A 22,764-nucleotide genomic window follows, 5' to 3' on the forward strand; every position below is an offset into this window, starting at 1 on the left:
GGACAAATAATGTAACAGGACGGAGCAAGGGTTAGGGTGTTTTGAGTGCTCATGGCGGTTTAGTCATTCAGCGACTAAATTTCTGCCTCTCTAAACCTTCCTATGATGTCAACCTCCTCTGAATGGAGTATGTTGAGCAACGATTAGGAAGGATCTTGAGGATGTAACATGCTCTATTAACCCTGAAGAAGTGGGCCCTTGTGATGAGGATAATAATTCTCTTATAATCGGAAAATAATTCTTTTAGGTACAGCTGGGCTGAAAGTTCCAGTCTTGTTTTAAAATTAAACGTTAATAGAGACAAGACTGATTTGGTGGCAGGGGTGCACCCATGGCCCTACTTGAACTAATTAAAAGGTTTTCTGGCTGGAAGTTTGCATATTCAGAAATGATTTAAGCAACTTTTTTTTTTTTTTAATGCGAGCCCAACACCTGATGTAAAACAATGTAATCTGTTGATAATCTGCAATCATTTTGTGAAATCATTTCTAAATGCCAGGATCTTTGGCCCAAGCCATTGCATTCCAAAGAGTATAGTGCATAACTGATTAGGAAAACAACCCACACAATATAGAATCTCAACCAGAGCATGTTTTGCTTTCAATATCAAATGGGTGTAGCATTTTAGTTTTCCTCTGCATCGTTAATAGGGCATTAAAGAGAAAATGAGACTTTGTGCTATGTCCCTTCTTGTCGTTGCAGTAGAAGAGAGGTTTTGTTTCACAATATTTAAAAAGTTTAATAGTAAATTTCCTATGAATGTGTGTTATTCCAATAGAAATATACACTCCACTCTAGGAAGTACATAGTCCTCTGTTCAACACTGCTAATTTCTCCAGTAGCTAAGTAGCAAAGACCTAAAACAAACAAACAAAAAAACCCAATTTTGAAAGTAATGACTTGTTCATAAGAAATAATTTAAAGTAATACTAAAATGGGATTTATAATCACAGCAAAATGCGTGGTTTAAAATGACGCATTTTGCTGCTTTGGAAATGAGACCTACTGGGAATTAGAATTTGTTTGCATGCCTATGAACCAATGCCATTGCTAACATTACAGCTTTATGCAGAACACAATAAATTCCTACTTGTTGTTTGGTCACTCAGTCATATCTGACTCTGTGACCCCATGGACTGTAGCCCACCAGCTTCCTCTGTCCATGGGATTCCCCAGGCAAAAATACTGGAGTGGGTTGCCATTTCCTTCTCCAGGGGATCTTCCCAACCCAGGGATCAAACCTGCATCTCCTGCACTGATAGGCAGATTCTTTACCACTGAGCCACCAGGGAAGCCTATGAAGAATGCCCGCTGAAAGAACTGTGCCACTTAATGGAATCACAGAGTTTTACAGTTAAGAGATCTTTGAGAAACTTGGAGAAACTGAGAATCAGTGACTTAGTCAAGTTCACGGCATACAGTGGCAGAGCCAGGGTGAGCCTTCTAGCCTGACTCTCGTTTCTGTATGTAATTGATATCTAGGCATTGAGTCTGTCTTTAAAGTTTAAAAAAAATTATTTTTAAGTTTATACCTTTTGTTTGTGAGTTTTGTGCCTTAATCTTTCCCAGAGGAAAGAACCTTGATAATCTTGATTTCACTATAGCTTATGAAAGGGACAACTGGTGTGACCATTTATATGACTAATAAGAACTCCACATGAGGCCACAATGGGAAAGTCTATTTTTGTTTTTATCTGGAGAAGTGATCTAGTTGATCTGACTTACAATGACCCTTGTATTGCGATGGAGCCTCATGGAGAACTCTGAAAAAACATCTCAGATGGAATCAGCCTGTGCTTCTGCGTTAATACTTAAGTCACAGTAGCAAGCAGCATCCATGTGGGTATATTAAATCATCGCTTGTCTTTCTTCCCTCAGCTTACTTCTTCCTCTTTGCCAATCAACAAAGCAGTGCTTCCCAATCTAAAATTCCCCCACTGGGCTTTACTAAGTCAGTGTCTAAATGTTTTAAGTGGCTGTTGAGGAATCCAGGGCTCTAGATGTCTAAACTGGAGCTCACATCCTTACATGGCAATGTTAATGTGTTATCGAAGAGGTGGTATGAAATAACTTACTGATCCTGTGCTTAACCACAGGTTAAAAGATGGGTCACTGGCCACTGAGAAGTCTGCCCGCTATCTGATTTGTGGCTATTCATTGATTATCAAAGATGTGACTCCCGAAGATGCAGGGGACTACACAATCTTGCTGGGTGTAAAGCAGGCGAATGTGTTCAAAAACTTCACTGTCACTCTGATTGTCAATGGTAAGTTCACCGTTTAAACTTTTCAAACTTTCTTTTGGTTCTGGTGGAGGTGAAATTAGTGACAATTTGTGTCAAAAGCCAGTAAATAAAATAGATAATGAATAAGAACCTGCTGTCTATAATAGGGAACCCTATTTGGTACTCTGTGCTGACCTAAATGGAAAGGAAATCCAGAAAAGGGGGGATATATATATATATATATATATATACATATAGCTGATTCACTTTGCTGTACAAGTAGAAAGTAACATAACATTATAAAGCAACTGTACTCTAATAATTGATTTTTAAAGTCAGTATAACAAAAAAAATTTAAAAATTTTCAATTGCTTTAAAAACCACTATGCCCCCATCCCAACTATTTCATGGTTGCTTCTTATCTCACGTAGCAATGTGATTTTTTTTTTCATCATTGTGATCAGAACGTACGTACCATGGAATCAAAACACATCTATTGCTTTTCAATTGACATTAAGATGACAGTCACACAGGTTTGGTTTTCATCCACGTTTGTCTCCTTGACATCAAAGCCAGCGAGAACGTGGTCCTTGGTGTTGTGGTCCAGTTGCTAGACCAGTTCTCCACCTCTGTCCTGTTCTCTCCTTTCAGTGAAACCCCAGATTTACGAAAAGGCTGTATCATCATTCCCGGATCCGATCTTGTACCCACTGGGCAGCAGACAGATCCTGACCTGCACCATTTATGGAGTCCCCATGCCTGCCGTCACGTGGTTCTGGCACCCCTGTACCCATAATCTCTCCAACGCAAGGTAGGCACAGTTTGTTTCTCAAATGACTTTCGAATGCTCTTCAACATCTGGACTCCAGGGTCTTTCACGGCCACAGATGGGAGTCGGCACTTGGAATGTGCGGTCCACAGCAGGCAAGGCTTCCCCTGCCCTGGGGAAAGGTAGGCAGTCTACCTACACTTCTTCCTTACCATGGCTAACCATGCCATAATTCTAATAGTTCTAGACTGGGAGCACAGGGACAGAATGAGGGTCCCCCTCTGAGCCACTCTTTGGAACTCGTGTTAGAACTCCCATCTCTTGTTTTCCAACCGGGCACCCCCAGACTTCGGCTCCATCAGTACATCAGTTACGGGTCCCCCGTTTAGCACTCCAAAAACATCGAGCATGACATCAGATCTTCCCACCACTGGTGATCATTGCCTTGCCTAGGCTCTGTGTGTGCTCTTACACTTGTTGGAGTGACCTTCCATGTGCCTTCTGCCCCCTGAGAGGTCCATCTTTATCTTCCCAGGCTCATCAGTGGGGTCACCTTCTCCACAAACCTTCCTGACTTTCTCAGACTCTTTCGTCCCTCCTCAGCATGAACAGCCCTTTGCTGACACCACTGTTACATCACAAGGTGTGGGTACACTTGTCTTCTCTGAGCTATGAGCTGATTCAGCATCCTGTCTGAATACACAGATGCTCGGGGTGTGTTTGCAGTGTTTCCTTGCTTCCTATTGATGACCGAGCCCTGTTTGCTGTTTTCCATTACTATTTAGCCTAGAGTATTGATACCTGATAGTTCATGGGAGCGAATTTGAAGGTACACAAATAGAATTGATGGGTGCAATAGTCAGATAGTAGTGAGACTCCTCAACAATTAGCATTAGGCCAAAATGTTTCCTTTATTGCTTTTCGTCCCACTGTAGAGTGGTTGGGAGAGTTGCTATTATTTTTTTTAATTAGCTTGATAAATAAACACAATATAATTCTGGCATGAACAGAAGAGGCTATTTGGTTTTCTAGATACTTCCTGCAATTTCAGCCTGTCTTCATCTCGTGTTTCAATCTTTTAAGGCATATTATCCTGATTGTGAAAGTTCCTGGGTGAGTGTGTAATTCCTGAGACGTGGCTGTTTTCACACATCTGATTTCTTATATGGGTGAATCCTTTGCTAAGAATAAAAATATGGGAACTCACAGATCTGGAATACCTTCTCTACCACTATGATTATTTAATCCCAAAGAAAGTAAACTATACTGAGATTTTATTATTTTGCTGATTTGGAAATAGACATCCATATTTATGGACTCTTTAAGACCTTGATGTTTGTGCTAACCTAACTTGCAACTGGGGCTTCCCAGGTAGCTTAGTGCTAAAGAATCCGCCTGCCCATGCAGGCGTCTCAGGTTTGATCCCTGGGTTGGGAAGACCCCCTGGAGAAGGAAATAGCAACCCACTCAGGTATTTTTACCTGGGAAATCCCATGGACAGAGGAGCCCGGTGGGCTACAGTCCATAGAGTTGCAAAGAGTTGGACACAACTTAGCAACTAAACAATAACTACTTGCAAATGCATTTAGAATAACTAACTTAAGCTTTTAGGTTTGGATAAATGTATAGAGTTGAATTGTTATAGAATAACATAGCCTTTTAAGAATATTCTTATTGTGATTTGACAATAGCAAATCTAACATTTCATTTCTATTCAGGATTAGAGCTAATGACTATGTTAGAAAGTAAGAATTATGAGTGACAGAACATAATATTATAAAGTTAAGTTTGAATAATGCTAACAAAATATGGTTTTGGGAATTAGGTCAGCTGAAGTGAAACTTTATAAACATTACCTTTTTTTCCCAGTTCCTCTGTGCTAAGGAGGATCCTTCTCCCATTTTACGAAGTATGCTTGCCAAAGCCTAGAAAGATATCTTATTCCTCTTGGAACTCTCTCAAAGATTGAGAGCAGTACCTTAAATCTTCTGTAAATGTTTGATGGCCATCTGACATATTCTCTTAATGCTAAAGGCTTTCTTTTCTTTCTTTCTTCCTATCAGAAGACAGATCACAAATGCAAGTTTTCACTCTTTTAGTGATGATTCACTTACAAATAAATTGGTGCTTGAAATGCAGGAAATGTGCACATCCTTAAGAGCTTCTTATTTTTTAAGTCAGTAGGCTGAGTAGCTTAACCTGTGTCAGGTCCAACTTGGATGCTTGATGGTTGAATCAATGCGTTTAATGTAGAGATACTTCAGAAAGATACATGGGACCTTTGTACACTAGAGAGCAAATAGAAAAACTTGATTTCACCCTGCAGAGAGATCAGAGCTCACACTGACAGACAAGCCCTCTTTAACTACTAAAATTTTTCAAGTATGTCTTTATATGAACTATTTTTATAACTTAGATTCACTTGCAGGCAGGAATTTTAGATAGTGACATTCGAATAATGGGTGTTCTAGTGCATGGATTGTAAAAATCTTACTTATTCTGGGTTACACAGTACATATTTGCAGAATGTTATCTGTGCATCTTTGTCAAAAGAGATTACATGATTAATATATACATATTACTCTTGAATATGTAGAATAATTCTTGGTATTTAATTTTTAGGTTCTAGTTAAGAGATATATCTATCTATGGACCACACCAAAGCATTAGTTTTGAGGTCAGAATGTGTTTAAGTACCTCAAAACTATTCATTGGTTTAAAGTGGCCAACTGGTTAATGAGTCTAAAGAGATTCAGACTTACTGTATAGTTTCCTGGAGCCCAATAAATATATTTTTTAAAATGATTGGAACTGTTCAAGCCTTAAATAAATTTAACAAAAATTGCCTCCTTTAAAAACAATGTGGTAAGCCGCTAAGCTATGCTCAAACTGAATGACATTGTGGTTGTTGATTGACCTAGAATTTGTCCTAAGACGTTAAGGATAGGGGTAAGGTAGTTACTTTTAAACTCACATACATAATGAGCTGTGGGAAAATACAGTAGAATCTTCCCCGCCTTTTAATTCTCTGCATATCTTGATAGTAAAGTAGTAGAAGAAGCAGACTGTTTTGAATTTTTAAAAACATTGTTATTATTGTGTGTGTTTAGCCGCTAAGTTGTGTCTGACTCTTTGCAACCCCATGGACTGTAACCCCCAGGCTCCCTGGTCCATGGAATTTTCCAGGCAAGAATCCTGGAGTGGTTAGCCATTTCCTTCTCCAAGGGATCTTCCCAACCCAGGGATTGAACCCATGGCTCGGGCCACATCTCCTTCATTACAGGCAGATTTTTCTACTGCAATACCAAATGAGGTAGAATGTGGGATTTCTCTCACTTCTAGCAACTAGTGAGACTTCTAAATAGATTGTCCTAACTTGCCCCATGTCAGCCTAAGCATAAACCAGGGAGCACTCAGAAGGGTGGTGAGCTTATAGTACTTTCCACATGTGTAGTTTACAGCTTCTGTTCATATGAAATAGAGGTGATTACATACACTTCATAGGGAGTATATAAGGCTCAAATAAGGCAGTGTGTTTGAGAAAGGTATAGAGTGCCATGGGAATCTTGCAAAGTTGTAATTATTGCTTGCATTAGGGTAAATGTCTCCAAGTAAGGCTCCAAAACTTTCAAGGAACTTGGAAAACATTTTTCTCCCTACTGGAAAGCTAGTTTCACAACCGTGAGAACTTTTACCTAATATTTCAGAGAAATGAGCACCAAGACTGTGGAAAGTAAAATGTGATTTTGCTGTGCTTTAGAAATAGAGATCTAGTAGGTCTGGGTTGCAGAATCGAGGAAAACAGAATTTATGATTTTTCAGAAGCAGAGAAGAAGAAGAAAGCAAGATAGATGAGGTAGGCAAAAGTAAGAATGAACACAAGGGTATAACAGGGGAGTTGGGGCCAGCCGCATTCATTGTTTCCTGTCATGGGAGGAAGTGGTTCTGACTTGCGGGTTGGCTGAAGCTGGGGTGGGGTACACTGGGATGTAAGAGAGCTGACTCCTGCCAGATTTTTAGAACTTCTCCCCCCACACACACCCTCCAACCTGGGTTGTAAAGAACTAAGTAGAACTATTAACCACCCACAAGGTGAGCTGGTTGCAATCTCATGGTCCTTGGTGAGCTCTGTCACAGTGCTGGTCCAGTCTCATAGAAAAATTGCTCAGATAAGGCTGCCTCCTCCATGGAGGATGCTCTGTAAAGGAACAATATGGGGCCGTTTGGAAGGGGCCTCTCTGTGGGGAACGGGGAGGATGAATTTGAGGAAGCCAGGAGAAATTGGGGAAGGGCAATCAGGTTCTTTTCAGCCCTGGGATTTCTTTGGAAGGACTGATGCTGAAGCTGAAACTCCAGTACTTTGGCCACCTCATGCAGAGTTGACTCATTGGAAAAGACTCTGATGCTGGGAGGGATTGGGGGCAGGAGAAGAAGGGGACGACAGAGGATGAGATGGCTGGATGGCATCACTGACTCAATGGACATAAGTCTGAGTGAACTCTGGGAGTTGGTGATGGACAGGGAGGCTTGGCGTGCTGCTATTCATGGGGTCGCAAAGAGTCAGACACGACTGAGTGACTGAACTGAACTGAATCTGGTTCTTTAAGGAGGTTCAAGGCCTGCAGCCTTTAAGGATGGCAGTTTGGGTTTTAGAACAGACATTCTTTAGACCAGAGGCTACTGTAATTCTCTCCTTCTTAGCATCACAAATTATCATTTCCAAGTCATCAACAACACTAATAGATTACAATAGAGTTGCAACACATCTGTGTCATCATGCTTTGATGGAAAATGTTAGGTATATTGGGTTCTTGTGAAAGTCTCGTTTCCTTCACCAGCTATCTGTGACTCATAAAAATCTGTAGAGAGAAATCTGATACACTGTGTTGACATTACCTATATCTTACAATGCATTGTGCACATGGTTCGTATTCAGGCTAAATAGACTTTCCACATCTACTGATACCAATTGAGCAAAACAAAGATACATACATTTTGTGCTTAGAATTTAATGATGTAAAGTCAAACCCACTGGGTGATTCTGTATCCTCTCTCTATATGTACCTGCAGCGTCTCTTTGCCACAGTCTTGGGCATGGAGACCTGGGAATGAAGGAAGTGGGTTCTATTCTTGGCCCTGTCCCTGACTTGTGTGTGACCTTGGCCAGTTATTTAATCTGGGCTCCAGTTTCCCCTTCTGTGAATGGTAACTGCTCTGCTTCCCCTTTCCTATAATACCCAGTGAGTTAACGAGTGAAGTGAGACAACCACTTAAAATGACGTTTTCTTTTTTCTGAAGAGCTTGAAATAATTTCCTAGTGGTTGCACACTGTTTCCCTTCCACTTCTTACAAATTATAAAGCCATTGGACCTCAGGACCAACTCTGAAGGTCAGGGCCAAATGCACAACAACAACAACAACAAAAACTTACGAATGCTGAGCGGTTGTTAAGAAAAGTCTTACATGTAATGGTGTATGCCGTGGTGCAGAATTGACGCAGTAATTATAATATTGATAATCACTCATTAAGGAAAACAATGTAGCAACTCCTCCACTGCCGCTATTTTCCTCTGTCAGTCCTGTCCAGCCCGTACAGACCAAGGGATTGGCATTCTTTGCCCAGTTAGCCCTAAAACCTTGCTTGTTCCATTTGGCCTTTTGCCAGTGCAGTCTTTCAGAACACATGCAGTGTAACAGGATTCTCATCTCGTGGAAGGTGCCATGGGTAGAGTATTCTTAATTGCTTTCTTAGTTAGAATGGTGGGTTTGCTAAGAAAACCTAATAGACATCCATGGAATCTCAAGGAACTACTTCCAAAGGTTTAAAGCAAATCAAATTTAGAGTCTCAAATAATTCTGTGTTTAGGTGTTTGATAGAAAATATGGGGTTGGCCAAAAAGTTTGCTTGGGTTTTCCATAAGATATTACGGAAAAATCCAAACTTTAAAAAAATTTATTTTAAAATTGGAGGATTATTACTTTACAATATTGTGCTAGTTTCCACCATACATGAGTATGAATCATGTGTCCCCACCATCCTGAATCCCCCTCTTACCTCCCTCCCCACCCTACCCATCCAGGTCCAAACAAACATTTTGCCCAGCCCAAAAGTGTTCCCTGTAACACAGCATTGTTCAGATGGCTAAGAATCTGCCTGAAATGCAGGAGCCCCAGGTTTAATCCCTGGGTCAGGAAGATCCTCTGAAGAAGGGCGTGGCAACCCACTCTAGTATTCTTGCCTAGAAAATCCCATGGACAGAGGAGCCTGGTGGGCTACATACAGTCCATGGGGGTTGCAAAGTGTTGGACACAACTGAATGACTGACACACACATTGTAAATCAACTCTACTTCAATTTTTAAAAAAAGAAAGGGAATTATATTCCCTGCCACAGGGTTTGACATTCCATTTCTGAAACACTCTTGCAGGGGCAGTGAGGGGGAGTGTTTTGTGGGGGAGAGGAGACGGGGTTGGCCTACAAAATACGGAGGCAGAGGCCTCTAGGAACTCTGAGAAGTTGCCTAATTGCATTTCTCTATTGTTTACATCACCAAATTGGCAGAGAAAGGAAGGCCTGAATCATTAAGGATGTATTAGGTCTGGATCATTTGGGAGAAGCAGTTTTGTGCACCAGTGGGGTATGTAAAATTAACAGGGCAAAAACAAAACAATCATTAATGGTAGTTAATGAGAAATATATTCAAGGACCCAAATTTAATTGACTACCAGCATGGCTGTCTATTCTTTTTATGCTGAAACAGTTTTACATCCCGTATCTGATTTTTCTAGCTACCAAATACAAGTTTTACTGGTTTCAGCACTGGAAAAGCCAACCTCTCCTGAGGCTAGATGTAGGTCAATGTCAGAGAAAAGCTGTAATTTAAGATGACCTTGTCTTTTGGAAATTTGATCACATACTTCACGCTTTAATATTTATCACACTGCTTCTAAGTATACAATTTGTACCCACATCTCATGTGGGTATACCTAGACAGACTCAAATCAGATAGGCTCCAGAGAATTTTAACTTGGCACACGCAAAACCTCAAATCAAAACAAGGACTTAAAAGATGACCACTTCACCCAAACCCACCTGAATAGGACTTTGAGCTTTAACAACAGTAGGGTAAATCTGGCCACCCCCAAGAAGCTTTCATCACAAGCCAAAACGTCACTTGGGAAACGTCTTGCCTTCTGTTATATAATGATGGGATAAGGAAGTCCTTGCCACCCGTGTGAGTCTTCCAACAACAGCCTTTATTAATATTTCATGCAGAGATCTCAAAACAGAGCGAGCTCATTTGCCAATGCCTTTTTGCCACTTTCCTACCCTTTGTGAGATTTTCCTCATTCCCCACTCTTCCTAGGCATACAGGGAGTCCGATGAATAATTGTTGCTAATGAATTAACTGTCTCCTGTAATTCCTATCAAACGTTCCATTGTGTGTTTAAATTGAACCAAAAGGCTGAGTCATAGGAAGTCTTGCTGGGTGATTTTTAGAGGGATCTTTTGAGCAAAGTTCAATGTTAGCCTCCCCGGAGTAGGAAGACCTGAAGGTAGCAACCCACAATTTGGGGAGATTCCTCCAGAACACTGGCAGAACCACCCCAATTGTCTTTGGCCCATGTTCACAGATTTTTGTTTTTTAATTGAACGGGCATTTTCATGACCAAATCTAGAAACTCCTATCCTGACACAAGATCCTGAGATAATATGTAAACAAACCCCTTGTAAAACGTGCACTTTTCCTTGGAAAGGCACATCTTATGTATCCATGGGCTGGAGAGACTGTTTCTTGAAACATGGACCTTGGTCTGTGGTTTTCATGTATTGGGTTGGCCAATACATCTTTCCATAAGATATTATGGAAAAAGCCAAATGAACCTTTTGGCCAACCTAATAAGCTTCACTGCCCTTTTAGGTGAAAAAGCAGAACCTGGTGGACTGGACTAGAAGGAAGCGTGTGATCAGTTTAGACTGGGGTCCAGGTGGTACTTTCTAATGAGCTTCAATATTCACTTCTTCATACCTTCTCTAGACTCCTCATGGGATGTTTTGTCACCTTGAATGCAGTTGACTACTTCACGATGATCGCTATAAGAGATTGAACCAATGATCCTTTCTAGGGCCAAAGTTGTGTGCGTTCCATTCCATACATTACCCCTAATCTGTGCAACAGTTCTACACGATGGCCACAATTTCCCCATAGGGAAACTGAAGCTCAGAATTTTGTCTCTCAGGTGTTTTCAGATCTGGGATAGAAGAGGCTAAGTAGGTTGGCATTTCAGAAGGTTGCTGTTTGTTGGTGAGCCATGGTGGATCAGTGTGGATTCCTAGAGGAAGGAACAGAAGTCCTCGAGGGGACAGGATTGGGAGAGCTCTGGCCTCACTTTTTGGGTTTACTCTTGTCACCAGAGATCTCAGAGTCCACTGGGTTAAAGTTGAACTGGGGTTGGGGGAGGAAAGAAGAAAGAACTTAGCAGCTGTTGGGGGCATCTGACTCCAACCTCACAATCTCTCTGGGAACCAGGGATGATGTGAATGAAGCTGGTTCAGGCCCCAAACCTGCAGAGGCAGTAGACCCTTTGAGGGGCAGAGACCCCACGGGGACAAGCAAGCCTACATAGGACCAACCTCAGGAGGACAGCGAATCAAGCAGGGAACTGGCATGCTCCGCGAATAGCGCTGCCGCCTCTGTGGCTTTCCCACCACGCAGGCGTGTTTCATCTCCTACAGGGAAGTCCCATTCCCTCCCATTCATGGTTCAGGGTTAATTTTCTGGGTCAGGATTCAGCACACACTCAGCCCTCAGCAGGCCTCACGAACCTCATGGAAGATTGATGAAAGGAGATGAACGCATAAAAGGATGAAAATGCATAAGGGTTTACAGCTGATGAAAGGGGACGTGGAAGTGCGGGCCTCAGCCTCAGCATGCCTGGATCTAGTCACTTTGAATGATTCATTCACTGAAGAGTTTAAGACATTCTAAATATCATATGATACTGTGGACTTTTAAAAAATGGTATAAGTGAACTTATTTACAAAACAGAAATAGAGTCACGGATGTAGAAAACAAGCTTATGGTGACCAGTGGGGAAAGGACAGAGGAGGGATAAAGTGGGAGATTGAGACTTACATATAAACATTAATGTATATAAAATAGATAATAAGGACCTACTGTATGGCACAGGGAACCCTACTCAATACTGTAATGAACTATGTGGGAAAGAATCTAAAGAAGAGTAGATATGTGGGTATGTATAGCTGATTCACTTTGCTGTACAGCAGAAACTAGCACACTGTAAGTCAACTATACTTTAAAAAAATTTAAGAACTTAAAATATTTTAGAGATTAAAGAGAGCTTGTTTCATAGATGAGAAACTGAAGCTTGAAGATAATTATTCTTCCCCTCATAGCTAGATGATGGCAAGCCCAGGACTAGACCCAAGTCTCAAATTTCTGTCTGCTTATTATTCCTGTTCATTCTTTTTTAGATTATGAAAGTATGGTAGCACATTTACAGGAGACTTGGAAAATACAGAACAAAGTCAAATACATTATGATTATTTTTTAGGTAGATAAATTAAGATTTTTAATTATAGTTTCAATATCAGACTCTCAAAAATTAATAGAATGGATAGACAGAAAAGTAGAAGGATACGGTAGACCTGAGAAGCACTATGAACCAATTCAGCATAATTAAGATTTACACAGTTTTAACACAACAGCAGGATACAAGTTCTATTCAAGTTCCCATAGGTATAAAACAGGAGACACTGGCACATATTCAGGGACATAAATCAAGGTGCAAAAATCTCATGGTCTTATGGTATTGAAATCATACAGAGTCTGTTATCACTGGGGAATTGTTAGAAATCACTATCAAAAGATGTTTGAAAGTAACCCACATATTTTCAAGTGCAATGTGACATCTACCAAGAGAGATTCTTTGACTTAGCCACTGAAAGCCTTGATAAAATTAAAAGACTGAAAAAACACTGCATGTGATTGCAGAAAAGAGAGCATTTAAATGAGAGATTAGTAGCAAAGATACTTCAAAAACCCCACGTATTTGGAAATGAACTGTCCGCTTTTAAATGATGAGTGTATCTAAGAAGCCATAACAAGGAAAATTCGAAAATATTTGTAATTCCTGTTGTTCTTATTTTCACCACAACATTGTATTGCATCCTGCTGAAAGGTGTTTATCATGCTCAGTCGTGTCTGACTCTGTGTGACCCCATGGACTATAGCCCACCATGCTCCTCTGTCCATGGGATTTCCCAGGCAAAAATCCTGGAGTGGGGTGCCATTTCCTCCTCCAGGGAGGTGCTTATACTCCGGTTGACTAAACAAACCCACATGGTTTCAATGGACGGCAGTTAAGAGGGAGCACCATGGTGAGGCAGCAGCGGAGATCTGGGTCCTAAGGTGATGGGAAGTCGTGGGGTGAATCAGACAAGAAGGGAGAGGACAGATCTGATAGAGGGACACAGGGGAATGATGGGGAGGGGTCGAAGAGGAGATACTTAGAGAGTCACTGGCTGGCTCACCAGGACGAGGTAAAATGAAGATCTGGAAAGGGAGGTTTGGACCCAACCTAGGTCTTCTTGAATCCAGCTCGCGTTCCCTGGCTGCCACCCAGGTGTCCTGCTCTTTGGTAACCTCCCGCCCCTATGGCACTTACAGAATGATGAGCTTGTCCAGACTCAGCGTCGGGGCGGCAGGGTCGTACTCCCGTCCTTAGCCCATGTCATGCACGTTACGGCTCCAGAGCTCACCTTCCATGTCTGAAGATCAAAGTCTTAGGTTTGCACTCAGGCCTTTTAAAAAGTTGTGTGGCTGCTTATTATCCCTTTTTCTTAGGCCTTTCATGGTCCACATGCCTTGTCCTCATCACTGAAAACATGTGAGATAATCACAGATTGCTACCTCATTGAGAAATCCTCTTTTGTGAGTGTGAAAGTCTTTGGATAAGTGAGGTGAGGAAAAGAGAAATGGTATTTAGAATCTACTTACAGCCAAATGGAAGATTATGGTCAGTAGACTGTATGGCCTGGTTGTTTGTTTTTTTTTTTCCTTATTATTGAAACTTATTAAGCACCTAACTTTGGCCACTTGATGCGAAGAGCTGACTCATTGGAAAAGACCCTGATGCTGGGAAAAATTGAGGACAGGAGGAGAAGGCGGCAGCAGAGGATGAGATGGTTGGATGGCGTCACCAAGTCAACGGACATGAATCTGAGCAAACTCCAGGAGATAGTGAAGGACAGGGAGGCCTAGCGTGCTGCAGTCCATAGGGCTGCAAAGAGTCAGACACGACTTAGCAACTGAAAAACAAAGAGTAAGTGCTTTATATGTACTGGCTCCCATTTAACTCTTACAGAACTTCTATGAGACAAGGACTGTAGTTACTACCATTTCAGAGATGAGGCCCAGAGAGTTCCAAGGATCTCGTTGGGAAGCCAGTCGTGGCTGATATGCCAGAGACTGCAGACGAGTGGCCTTCTAGCACATCACCATCCATGCACTTCATCTGTCATTATGCACAACCATGTAGACATTAAAACAAATATTTTTTGCTCAAAAACTCATGACCCAGAAAGCAAGTATGTTTTGAAAAGCCTGTGTTATGATATCAAGAACAATTTTAAAAGGCATGAGAAGGCAGAAAGGCAGTGTAGCCCAGAGTTGAAGGTCATGGGCTCTGGAGTCTATACATCCTGGCTCCTACCACCTGCTGGCTGTGTGATTCTGGGCAAAGTGAACCACCTCTCTGGGTCCAAGTTTCCTGACATCCTAAGGTTGTTTAGGGGGATTAAATGAGACAAAATGCATAAAAGTACTTAGTTTGCCCAGTAGTGGGGCTTCCCAGGTGGCACTAGTGGTAAAGAACCTGCCTGCCGATGAAGGAGACAGAAGAGATACAGGTTTGATCCCTGGGTCGGGAAGATCCCCTGGACAACCCACTCCAGTATTCTTGCCTGGAGAATCCCATGGACAGAGGAGCCAGGCAGGCTGGGTCCATAGGGTTGCAAAGAGTTGGACATGACTGAAGCAATTTAGCATGCGTGTGCAGTCCAATAGTACTTAGCCCAAATACTTAGCTCAAATCTGTTTGCTTATAGTTGTTTTGGTTGCTCTGGGGCCACCCACTGCAAAGCTACTTCCCTCTCTAGCATCAGATACACAGAAGTGTCCAGCGAATGCTGACAATCTGACAAAACAGTCCCTGACATTGGGTTCATGTTCCCCCACAAAACATGCTTGCATCTTTGGACAGGTCTTCTAACCATGGTGATTTACTCCAAAGAAATTAATTTGTAAGATGCTTGGTGCAATGCCTGGTACACAGCAGACAGGTCGTTCATGTTAGCGGTGAATATCTGACCAGACTGAGGGCTGCTTAAGAGCAGGGTCTAGGTCTTACTTATCATCATAACCTCAGGGCTTAGCCCAGCTACCTGGGGACCAGCAGAAGAGCACAGTGTCTCTCACTGAGTGAAGACCAACAAGAAGAGCCAGTCTTCTTGGCCTAACAAGAGCAGACTAGACATGGACTCAACCTCACATGGGTGTCAACTCAGCCATCCATCACTCACCTCAGACATGCTGAGAAAGGGCACTGCTGACCCTCCAGTGACCTCACACATCCCCCTCAACCTAGCGCCATGTTGGGCTGTCCACTCCCAAGGAGGAGCCTTAATGACCCAGGATAGACTCACCATAATGGGATCCACATCTGACAAGCAAATAGTGTTGGAGAGTTTCTACGCAAACAATGATGCTGACATGTACAGAAGTACTTTCTAGGCTGATAGAAGATAACTAACCAGCAGCTAATAACTACTAGCACCATTTGATTCAATAAAAATTAATTTGTTCACACATAGTCCATTTAAGGCAATGGCACCCCACTCCAGTACTCTTGCCTGGAAGGTCCCATGGACGGAAGAGCCTGGTGGACTCTTTATGGGGTCGCTAGGAGTTGGATGCGACTGAGCGGCTTCACTTTCGCTTTTCACTTTCACACATTGGAGAAGGAAATGGCAACCCACTCCAGTGTTCTTGCCTGGAGAATCCCAGGGACAGGGGAGCCTGGTGGGCTGCCGTCTATGGGGTCACGCAGAGTCGGACATGACTGAAGCGACTTAGCAGCAGCAGCAGTCCATTTAAGAAGTAGAATCATGTCCTCCGAAAGAAGTACAAGATTTAGTTCCTTCTGTTATTAAGGATACAGCTATTGAAAAGTCAAATGCATGGAAAAGTATCAGAAGACAACACAAGCCAGTAAATGTCCAGAGCCCACGTGCCATGGTAGGCTGGACAGGATGTGGGGCAATGAGCGTTTGAAGAGCTGAGGCAGAATCACCAGTGCAGCCAGGTCTAGGATATTACAACTCCTCTAGTCAGTTCAGTCACTCAGGTATGTCTGACTCTTTGCGACCCCATGGACTGCATGGGGACTGCATGGTCCAAGCTTCCCTGTCCACCACCAACTCCTGTAGATTGCTCAAATCCATGTCCATCCAACCATCTCGTTCTCTGTTGCCCACTTCTCTTCCTAACTTCCAATCTTTCCCAGCATCAGGGTCTTTTCTAATGAGTCAGTTCTTTGCATCAGATGGCCAAAGTATTGGAGTTTCAGCTTCATCATCAGTTCTTCCAGTGAATATTCTGGACTAATTTTCTTTAGGATGTACTGGGTTGATCTCCTTGCAGTCCAAGGGACTGTCAAGAGTCTTCTCCAACACCACAATTCAAAAGCATCAATTCTTCAGCACTCAGCTTTCTTTATAGTCCAACTCTCACATCCATACATGACTATTGGAAAAACAATAGCTTTGACTAGACAGACCTTTGTCAGCAAAATAATGTCTCTGCTTTTTAATATGCTGTCTAGGTTGGTCATAGCTTTTCTTCCAAGGAACAAGTGAAAATCACTGCATCCAAAATCACTGCAGATGGTGACTGCAGCCATGAAATTAAAAGACACAAGACACTTGCTCCTTGGAAGAAAAGCTATGACCAAGCTAGACAACTCCTCTAACTTCCTGAATAATCTGAAGATTTTACCATTTTCCACCGCATCTTAACATTGCCAACAAAGGAAGCAGCCCTATGTTACCACGTCTTACTAGTTTCCTTACAGGGATTAAAAAACAAAAAGGAAATAATTCAGAGAAGGTCCTTTTGCATCAGCAGACATGAGGGTGATCCTGAGTTAAGAACACATCCATGCCCAAAGAATTCGAGGTGGTTTGTGAAAAGTATAATTCATTGTTTAGCAAATCTGGATGAAGATAGAATAAGACAGAGATATGACCCACATGCTTTAGTTGCTAGTTGTCAAAGATAAACACAAAATAGACATTTGCAAGAAGAATGGGCCCATGAGATAAAGGCAAAACAAGAGAAATACAATTTTTCAGGGAACTGAGATCCGAGAAAAGTGATTTCTCCTCTCCTCCTCTGTGGTCTGTAGGCAACGAGTTCCTCAACCACATTTCCACTCCAGTGTGTGTCACAGGGCTGGTCATTACCACCTCCTCTGTGGTGACTGGTGGCATGACACCAAGGCCGAATTTATTAAGAGTAATTCCTTGGGCTGACATGACCCAGTGATTTCAGAAGTATTCGAGGAATTAGAAAGACCAGTCAAGGCCTCTGATCCATTTCCTATGACATAATTCTCCCCATGTTGTCATCTTGCCTCCCATGACCAGAAAGTTGCAAAACCATGATCCAGACTTAGGTCTGACTTTGTCTAGAATTTCTGCTTAATGTGATTCCCCGCCATGCAGCCCTGAAGGCCACCTGGACATCTCTCTGTTGACTGTGATATAGTAATCTGCTCTCCTTATTGCAAACAATACATAGCCGTAGCTTGACATATGCTTCCCTGAGCAACTGGAGTCAATACCTTAAGACTCCTTGAATCTTCTGGAATTAAAGGAGGTTATTTGTAGTCACTCCTGCTGTTGCTGCTAAGTTGCTTCAGTCGTGTCTGACTCTTTGCGGTCCCATGGACTATAACTCGCCAGGCTCCTGTCCATGGGGTTCTCCAGGCACGAATACTGGAATGGGTTGCCATTTCCTTCTCCAGGGGATCTTCCCAACCCAGGGATCAAACCTCCATCTCTTACGTCTTCTGCATTGGCACGCGAGTTCTTTACCACCCCGAACACTTCCCTAAAGATTTTTAAAATAAAATTTCTCCAATCACCCTTCCTCCGCTGACCAGTCTTTCACTAGGAAGAAAAGTGAATGAAGAAAACTGATGGCTTCTCTAAGACTCCTATCGGGGTGTAGCTGAGGAGCTGACCCCCTCTAAGCTCATGGTCACCCCGGTGTAGGGCTGTCAGTCAGGATACCCTGGCCCCTATTCCCTAAAAGAGAGAGAGAGTCAGAGCCAGAGTTGGGAGCCGGGGGCTGGGGGGTTCGTCCTGGGGGCCCCTCGGTGGAGGCGAGCTGGGGCAAGAGGAGGAAGGAAGGCAGAGGCTGGGAGGACAGGCCTTGCTCCGAGTGTGAATGGACCGTGGGGCCTCGAGAGCAGGAAGCGCTGCGGGCCAAGACACTCATGGAAAAGCTCTTATCTCAGCAGAGCTGGCCAGCTCCCTGGACACCCCCCGCCATCATCCCGGACACCAACCTCAGGCTCCAGTCCCCAAAAAGCCTTCTCTGCTCCCCTCCCCGTGCCGTTCAGACAAGAAGTAGTTTTCACTGTGGGCTCCAGGGCGGCACGAGGTCCTCTGGCTGAGTCAGAAAGGCCCCCCGACGCCCGCCTCCGCCCCAGAATCCCCCCAGCCTGACCCTGTGACCAGCACGGAGGCCCAGGCCCTTTTCCTGGAGCAGAAGGAGCAGGAACCGTTCTGTCTAAACACTCCTGCCTGCGCTCCGCCGCCCGCCTTCTGCCGGCATCCTCTCCTCTGTATTGTTTTATTTGTTTTAAGAGAATGTGAGAGAAGGGGAAAAGATAGTGTTTGCAGATTCTGTTAATCTGATGGCTCAGACACACGCGCACCACTGTTTGACACAACACCCGCAGCAGCGCAGGGAAGTTTACACGAGGCCCTTCTGTAGGAGGGCAGGCGGCGATGGGGAGCCGCCCCGGTCCTGTCCTTTGGCGGAGATCCAGGTGGTCCTTTTTTTTTTTCTTTCCCCTTTCCACTTTTTAAAAAGACATTTTACAGCCTCGATTTGCTCTTTACTACTGCCCTCCTTTGTTTCCTCACTTGAAATGGTTTACTGTTCTTCACAAACAGATTCTAATCACAGTGAGTATGGGCGGTCAGACCCCAAACAAAGACACAGACTTTGCACAAGAAGCCTTCAGCTTCCATCATCCGGAAGAGAATGAAAGGGAGGGAGATTAACCTGCATCTTGGGACTCTGCAGAACTTTTAGAGCCCTTTTCACCCCCAAATTAAAGGTGCTTTCATTGTACATTAATATAGACCATCTTCCTAGGCATGGCTCAGGTTCAGATAAGGCAGCCACCGGATGTTGGGGTGCTCAGCTCACCACCGTGTATCCCCTAGCCCACCCCAGAGGTCCCTTCTAAACCAGTTGCCTGCCATAAGTGTACTGGCATTCCTAATAAAAAACTAGCTTCATCCCAGAACGTATTTAGGACTCATGCAGACAACAGTTTTAAGTTACCAAGGGGGAACAAAAAGATTGCCATGAAAGTGGGGTCTTCCTTTTGCTGCAAGAGTTTTTCTAATGATGAACTTCACCAGCCAGCAGAAGGCCAAGATTTCTTATAATTTTAGCATTTTAATGATGAAAACTAACCAACGAAAAACTGTAATTATAAATTATTCCTCTGCTTCTTCCCCACCCCTCACCAAAGGACTCGGGGTTACATCTCCCTTCTGAAAGCTAAAATTTCGCTTCTCCGGGTATCTGACTTTGTACCAGTTGGCCTCAGAGGACCCCCAGAGTTTCCTAACACGACTCTGAAGCATGGTGGTAAAGTTTGGTGGTGGGCGGGGTTGGCATTCCCTTGGGAGCAGAATTCATCTCCTGGGAGGGACTGAGTTCTGGTGTGGTGGAAAGAGTTAGGAATATCTGCGTTCTAACTCCAGATTTGTCTGCCACTTTCTCTATGAATCTGAGCAAGACATTGGATTTTCCTCTCAGTTGTCTTATTTATTGGTAAAGGGAATCGTGAAGTGGAGATTGTAACACCCACTTCACTGGTGACCACTAGAGTTAGTTCAGCTTAAATGTGTGCAAAGGCTGCCTCAGATCTGGTACAATAACAGCAGCCCACTAGAAACTGGTTCCCTTCAGCCCAATCAAGAGCCCGACTTAGCAGAACAGAGATTTTTGAAAGAAAGGTCAGCTTAATGTCATTTATCACAGGGTGAAAGGGGATCCTCAAAAGACAACAACAAAAACCAACTATCTTAAGAAAGATTCAGGCTGTAGAGTAGACCTTCTAAATTGGGGTGGTGATTAAGTTTGCTAGAAATCATTTACAAAATGAGACTGTTTAGGTAACTATAGGAGTCTTAGGTTCCATTATAGGCACATAATGGCCCTAGAACGAGCAGTTTCTCAAAGGGCTGAACGAAGGGCTGAACCACCTCACCTGGTTCTTCAGAGTCGAAAACACAGACACTAACCCTCAGTGGGCTAAAGGTCATCTCTCCCCTCTGATTCCACCAGATGCAACAACCCATCCTTTAGAGAAAGAGCCAGCTCTGCATTTGGGGTGGGGGTGGGGGAGGGGAAAGAAAGGCAGGAGGACTGCAGAAAGTCTGACCATCAGGACTGTTCAAAGCCAGCACCTTAGGGAAAGCACAGGTGAGCATAAGCAGGTGCACAGGCTGCACTGAGTTTCCTGGGATGGATCTGTAAAGGTGGACAGACCTGAGGTCAGAAATCAGGGGGTGCCTAATGGAATGTAGACTGTCATTGCAGACCACGGGCACGGTGGGCACGCAGTACATTTCAGCTGTGTATCATGAGAGCTGTTTGTCAGATCTTGGGAAAAGCAGTTGGCTGGGTTATTAATACCAAAAGGGCTAAAAAAAAAAAAAAGACATCCAGTCCCCAACACAGTTATGGTATATGTGTAGTGATTATTTGAGAAGTCTTTCCTCCCGGGATACAAAGAAACGCTGAAGTATAATAGTTTCTTTTTAGATGATGATAGAACATGGACATGTTACACGTGGCACACAGGTTGTTACACGTGGCACACGGGTTAAACGCGCCGATTCTGGAGTAAGAACCGAGTACAAAGTCCGCCTCTGCCGCTTGCTAGCTCTTTGTGCATGCATGCTAAGTTGCTTCAGTCGTGTCTGCCTCTTTGCGACCTTATGGACTGTACCCACCAGGCTCCTCTGTCCATGGGATTCTCCAGGCAAGAATACTGGAGTGGGTTGCCATGCCCTCCTCCAGGGGATCTTCCCAGCCCAGGGATAGAAACTGAATCCTAAGTCTCCTGCATTGGCAGCCTGGTTCTTTCCCACTAGCGCCACCTGGGAAGCCCTACTAGCTCTTTAGTAGGTAATTTGGTGGGTAATTTACTTAACGTCCTTAATCCTCAATTTCCTCATCCATTCAATGGGGGGATAAGAGTTCCTAATTTTCAGGATGTTGTGGAGATCAATGCAATAGTGTATATGAATCACTTAGCACAGCAGAAATTACTTAGCGTGTAGAAAATATAATCCTTATTGGAGTAGACTGTGATACTGCATAGGATCTGTGGTAATTATAACAGCCCATAGTGTGCCTGTAGGGACCAGCAGTCAAAATTGCCAGTATTGCAGGTTGGATCCCATTGTTGGCTTTGCCTTTCTCTGTGAGAAAGGTGGCTTCTGTCTTAGGTCGCAAAGGAGCCAAATGCTTCTGAGTGTGCAGGGAGAATCTGTCAGCACCACAGGAACAAACCAGAGCATGTAGGTCAGTAAGGTCATCTGCGTAGGTGTAGGTGGTGTTTCCCTACTCTGTGTCAGGCAAAGCCGCCTGGTCACTTGGACCAGACCAGAGAGCCCTACAGACCTCTCCTCCTTGGGAGGCAGAGAGACGGACGTGCCCCATGGAAGGTCCCTGCTCCATGTGTTGCATCCATAATTGGCTGCTTTCTTTTAATTTATTTACATCAGTCTCTAGTCCAAAACTAATTTGTTTCAGCTCCAGGGCAATCGACATGGAGTACACTCTTACCCCGGAAATTTTTTTTTTCCTGTGGATGGTTATAAATACCTCCACGCTATTGTACTTGGCATGCTGTATGCAAATAGAGGTCGGAGTCCTGAAGCTCATTAGGAAAGGGACAGGGGGCTTGGGGCTCGGGGAGGACAGCGTGGAGCTGGAGCTGATAACGGTGGCCTTGTCCAGAATGTGCCTGGGAGCTTTCTTATCTCCCTGTGGCAGGAGGTGCGGAGGGCTTCCTGTGCGAAATCAGGAGCGAACGCCGCTTTCCTCTTGTTGTTCGGCTTCCTCCCCCCTCAAGACGGTTCCCAGCACAGTGATTATCTTTGCATCTTCAAACATGGCACAATCTACTTCCTTAAGAGCTTGATGTATTCTTAAGGCTCAGGCAGACCCCTCCTCCCCCCGACCTCTTGTTTCAAGTGCTGTGTTACACAGTCAGCCTCAGAAAGACATTCTATTTTTAAGGTTCCAGTGACAAAGAGGAAAAAATCACAGTCCCCAGTATGGAAAATAGCCACAGAATATGCCCTTTTTTCATCTGGAGGACCTTGCAGCAAGTCTAGCCTGTCATTTCCATGCCAGGGCCTGTGCTG

At 43.6% G+C, this 22,764-nt stretch overlaps 1 protein-coding gene across 6 annotated transcripts in view; it reads left to right on the plus strand.

Annotated features, from left to right (window-relative positions):
• Nucleotides 1–22,764, plus strand: part of FLT1 (fms related receptor tyrosine kinase 1) — a 208,841-nt gene that overhangs the window by 75,047 nt on the left and 111,030 nt on the right. For all 6 annotated transcript variants that reach the window (XM_015098156.4, XM_060394469.1, XM_042254849.2 and 3 more), the window contains 2 exons: nucleotides 2,097–2,266; nucleotides 2,876–3,035. In XM_015098156.4, the coding sequence (XP_014953642.3) occupies nucleotides 2,097–2,266; nucleotides 2,876–3,035 (330 nt within the window). The remainder of the gene's footprint in view (nucleotides 1–2,096; nucleotides 2,267–2,875; nucleotides 3,036–22,764) is intronic.

The sequence above is a fragment of the Ovis aries genome, chromosome 10 (genome assembly GCF_016772045.2).
Source record: "Ovis aries strain OAR_USU_Benz2616 breed Rambouillet chromosome 10, ARS-UI_Ramb_v3.0, whole genome shotgun sequence".
Taxonomy (NCBI): Eukaryota; Metazoa; Chordata; class Mammalia; order Artiodactyla; family Bovidae; genus Ovis; species Ovis aries.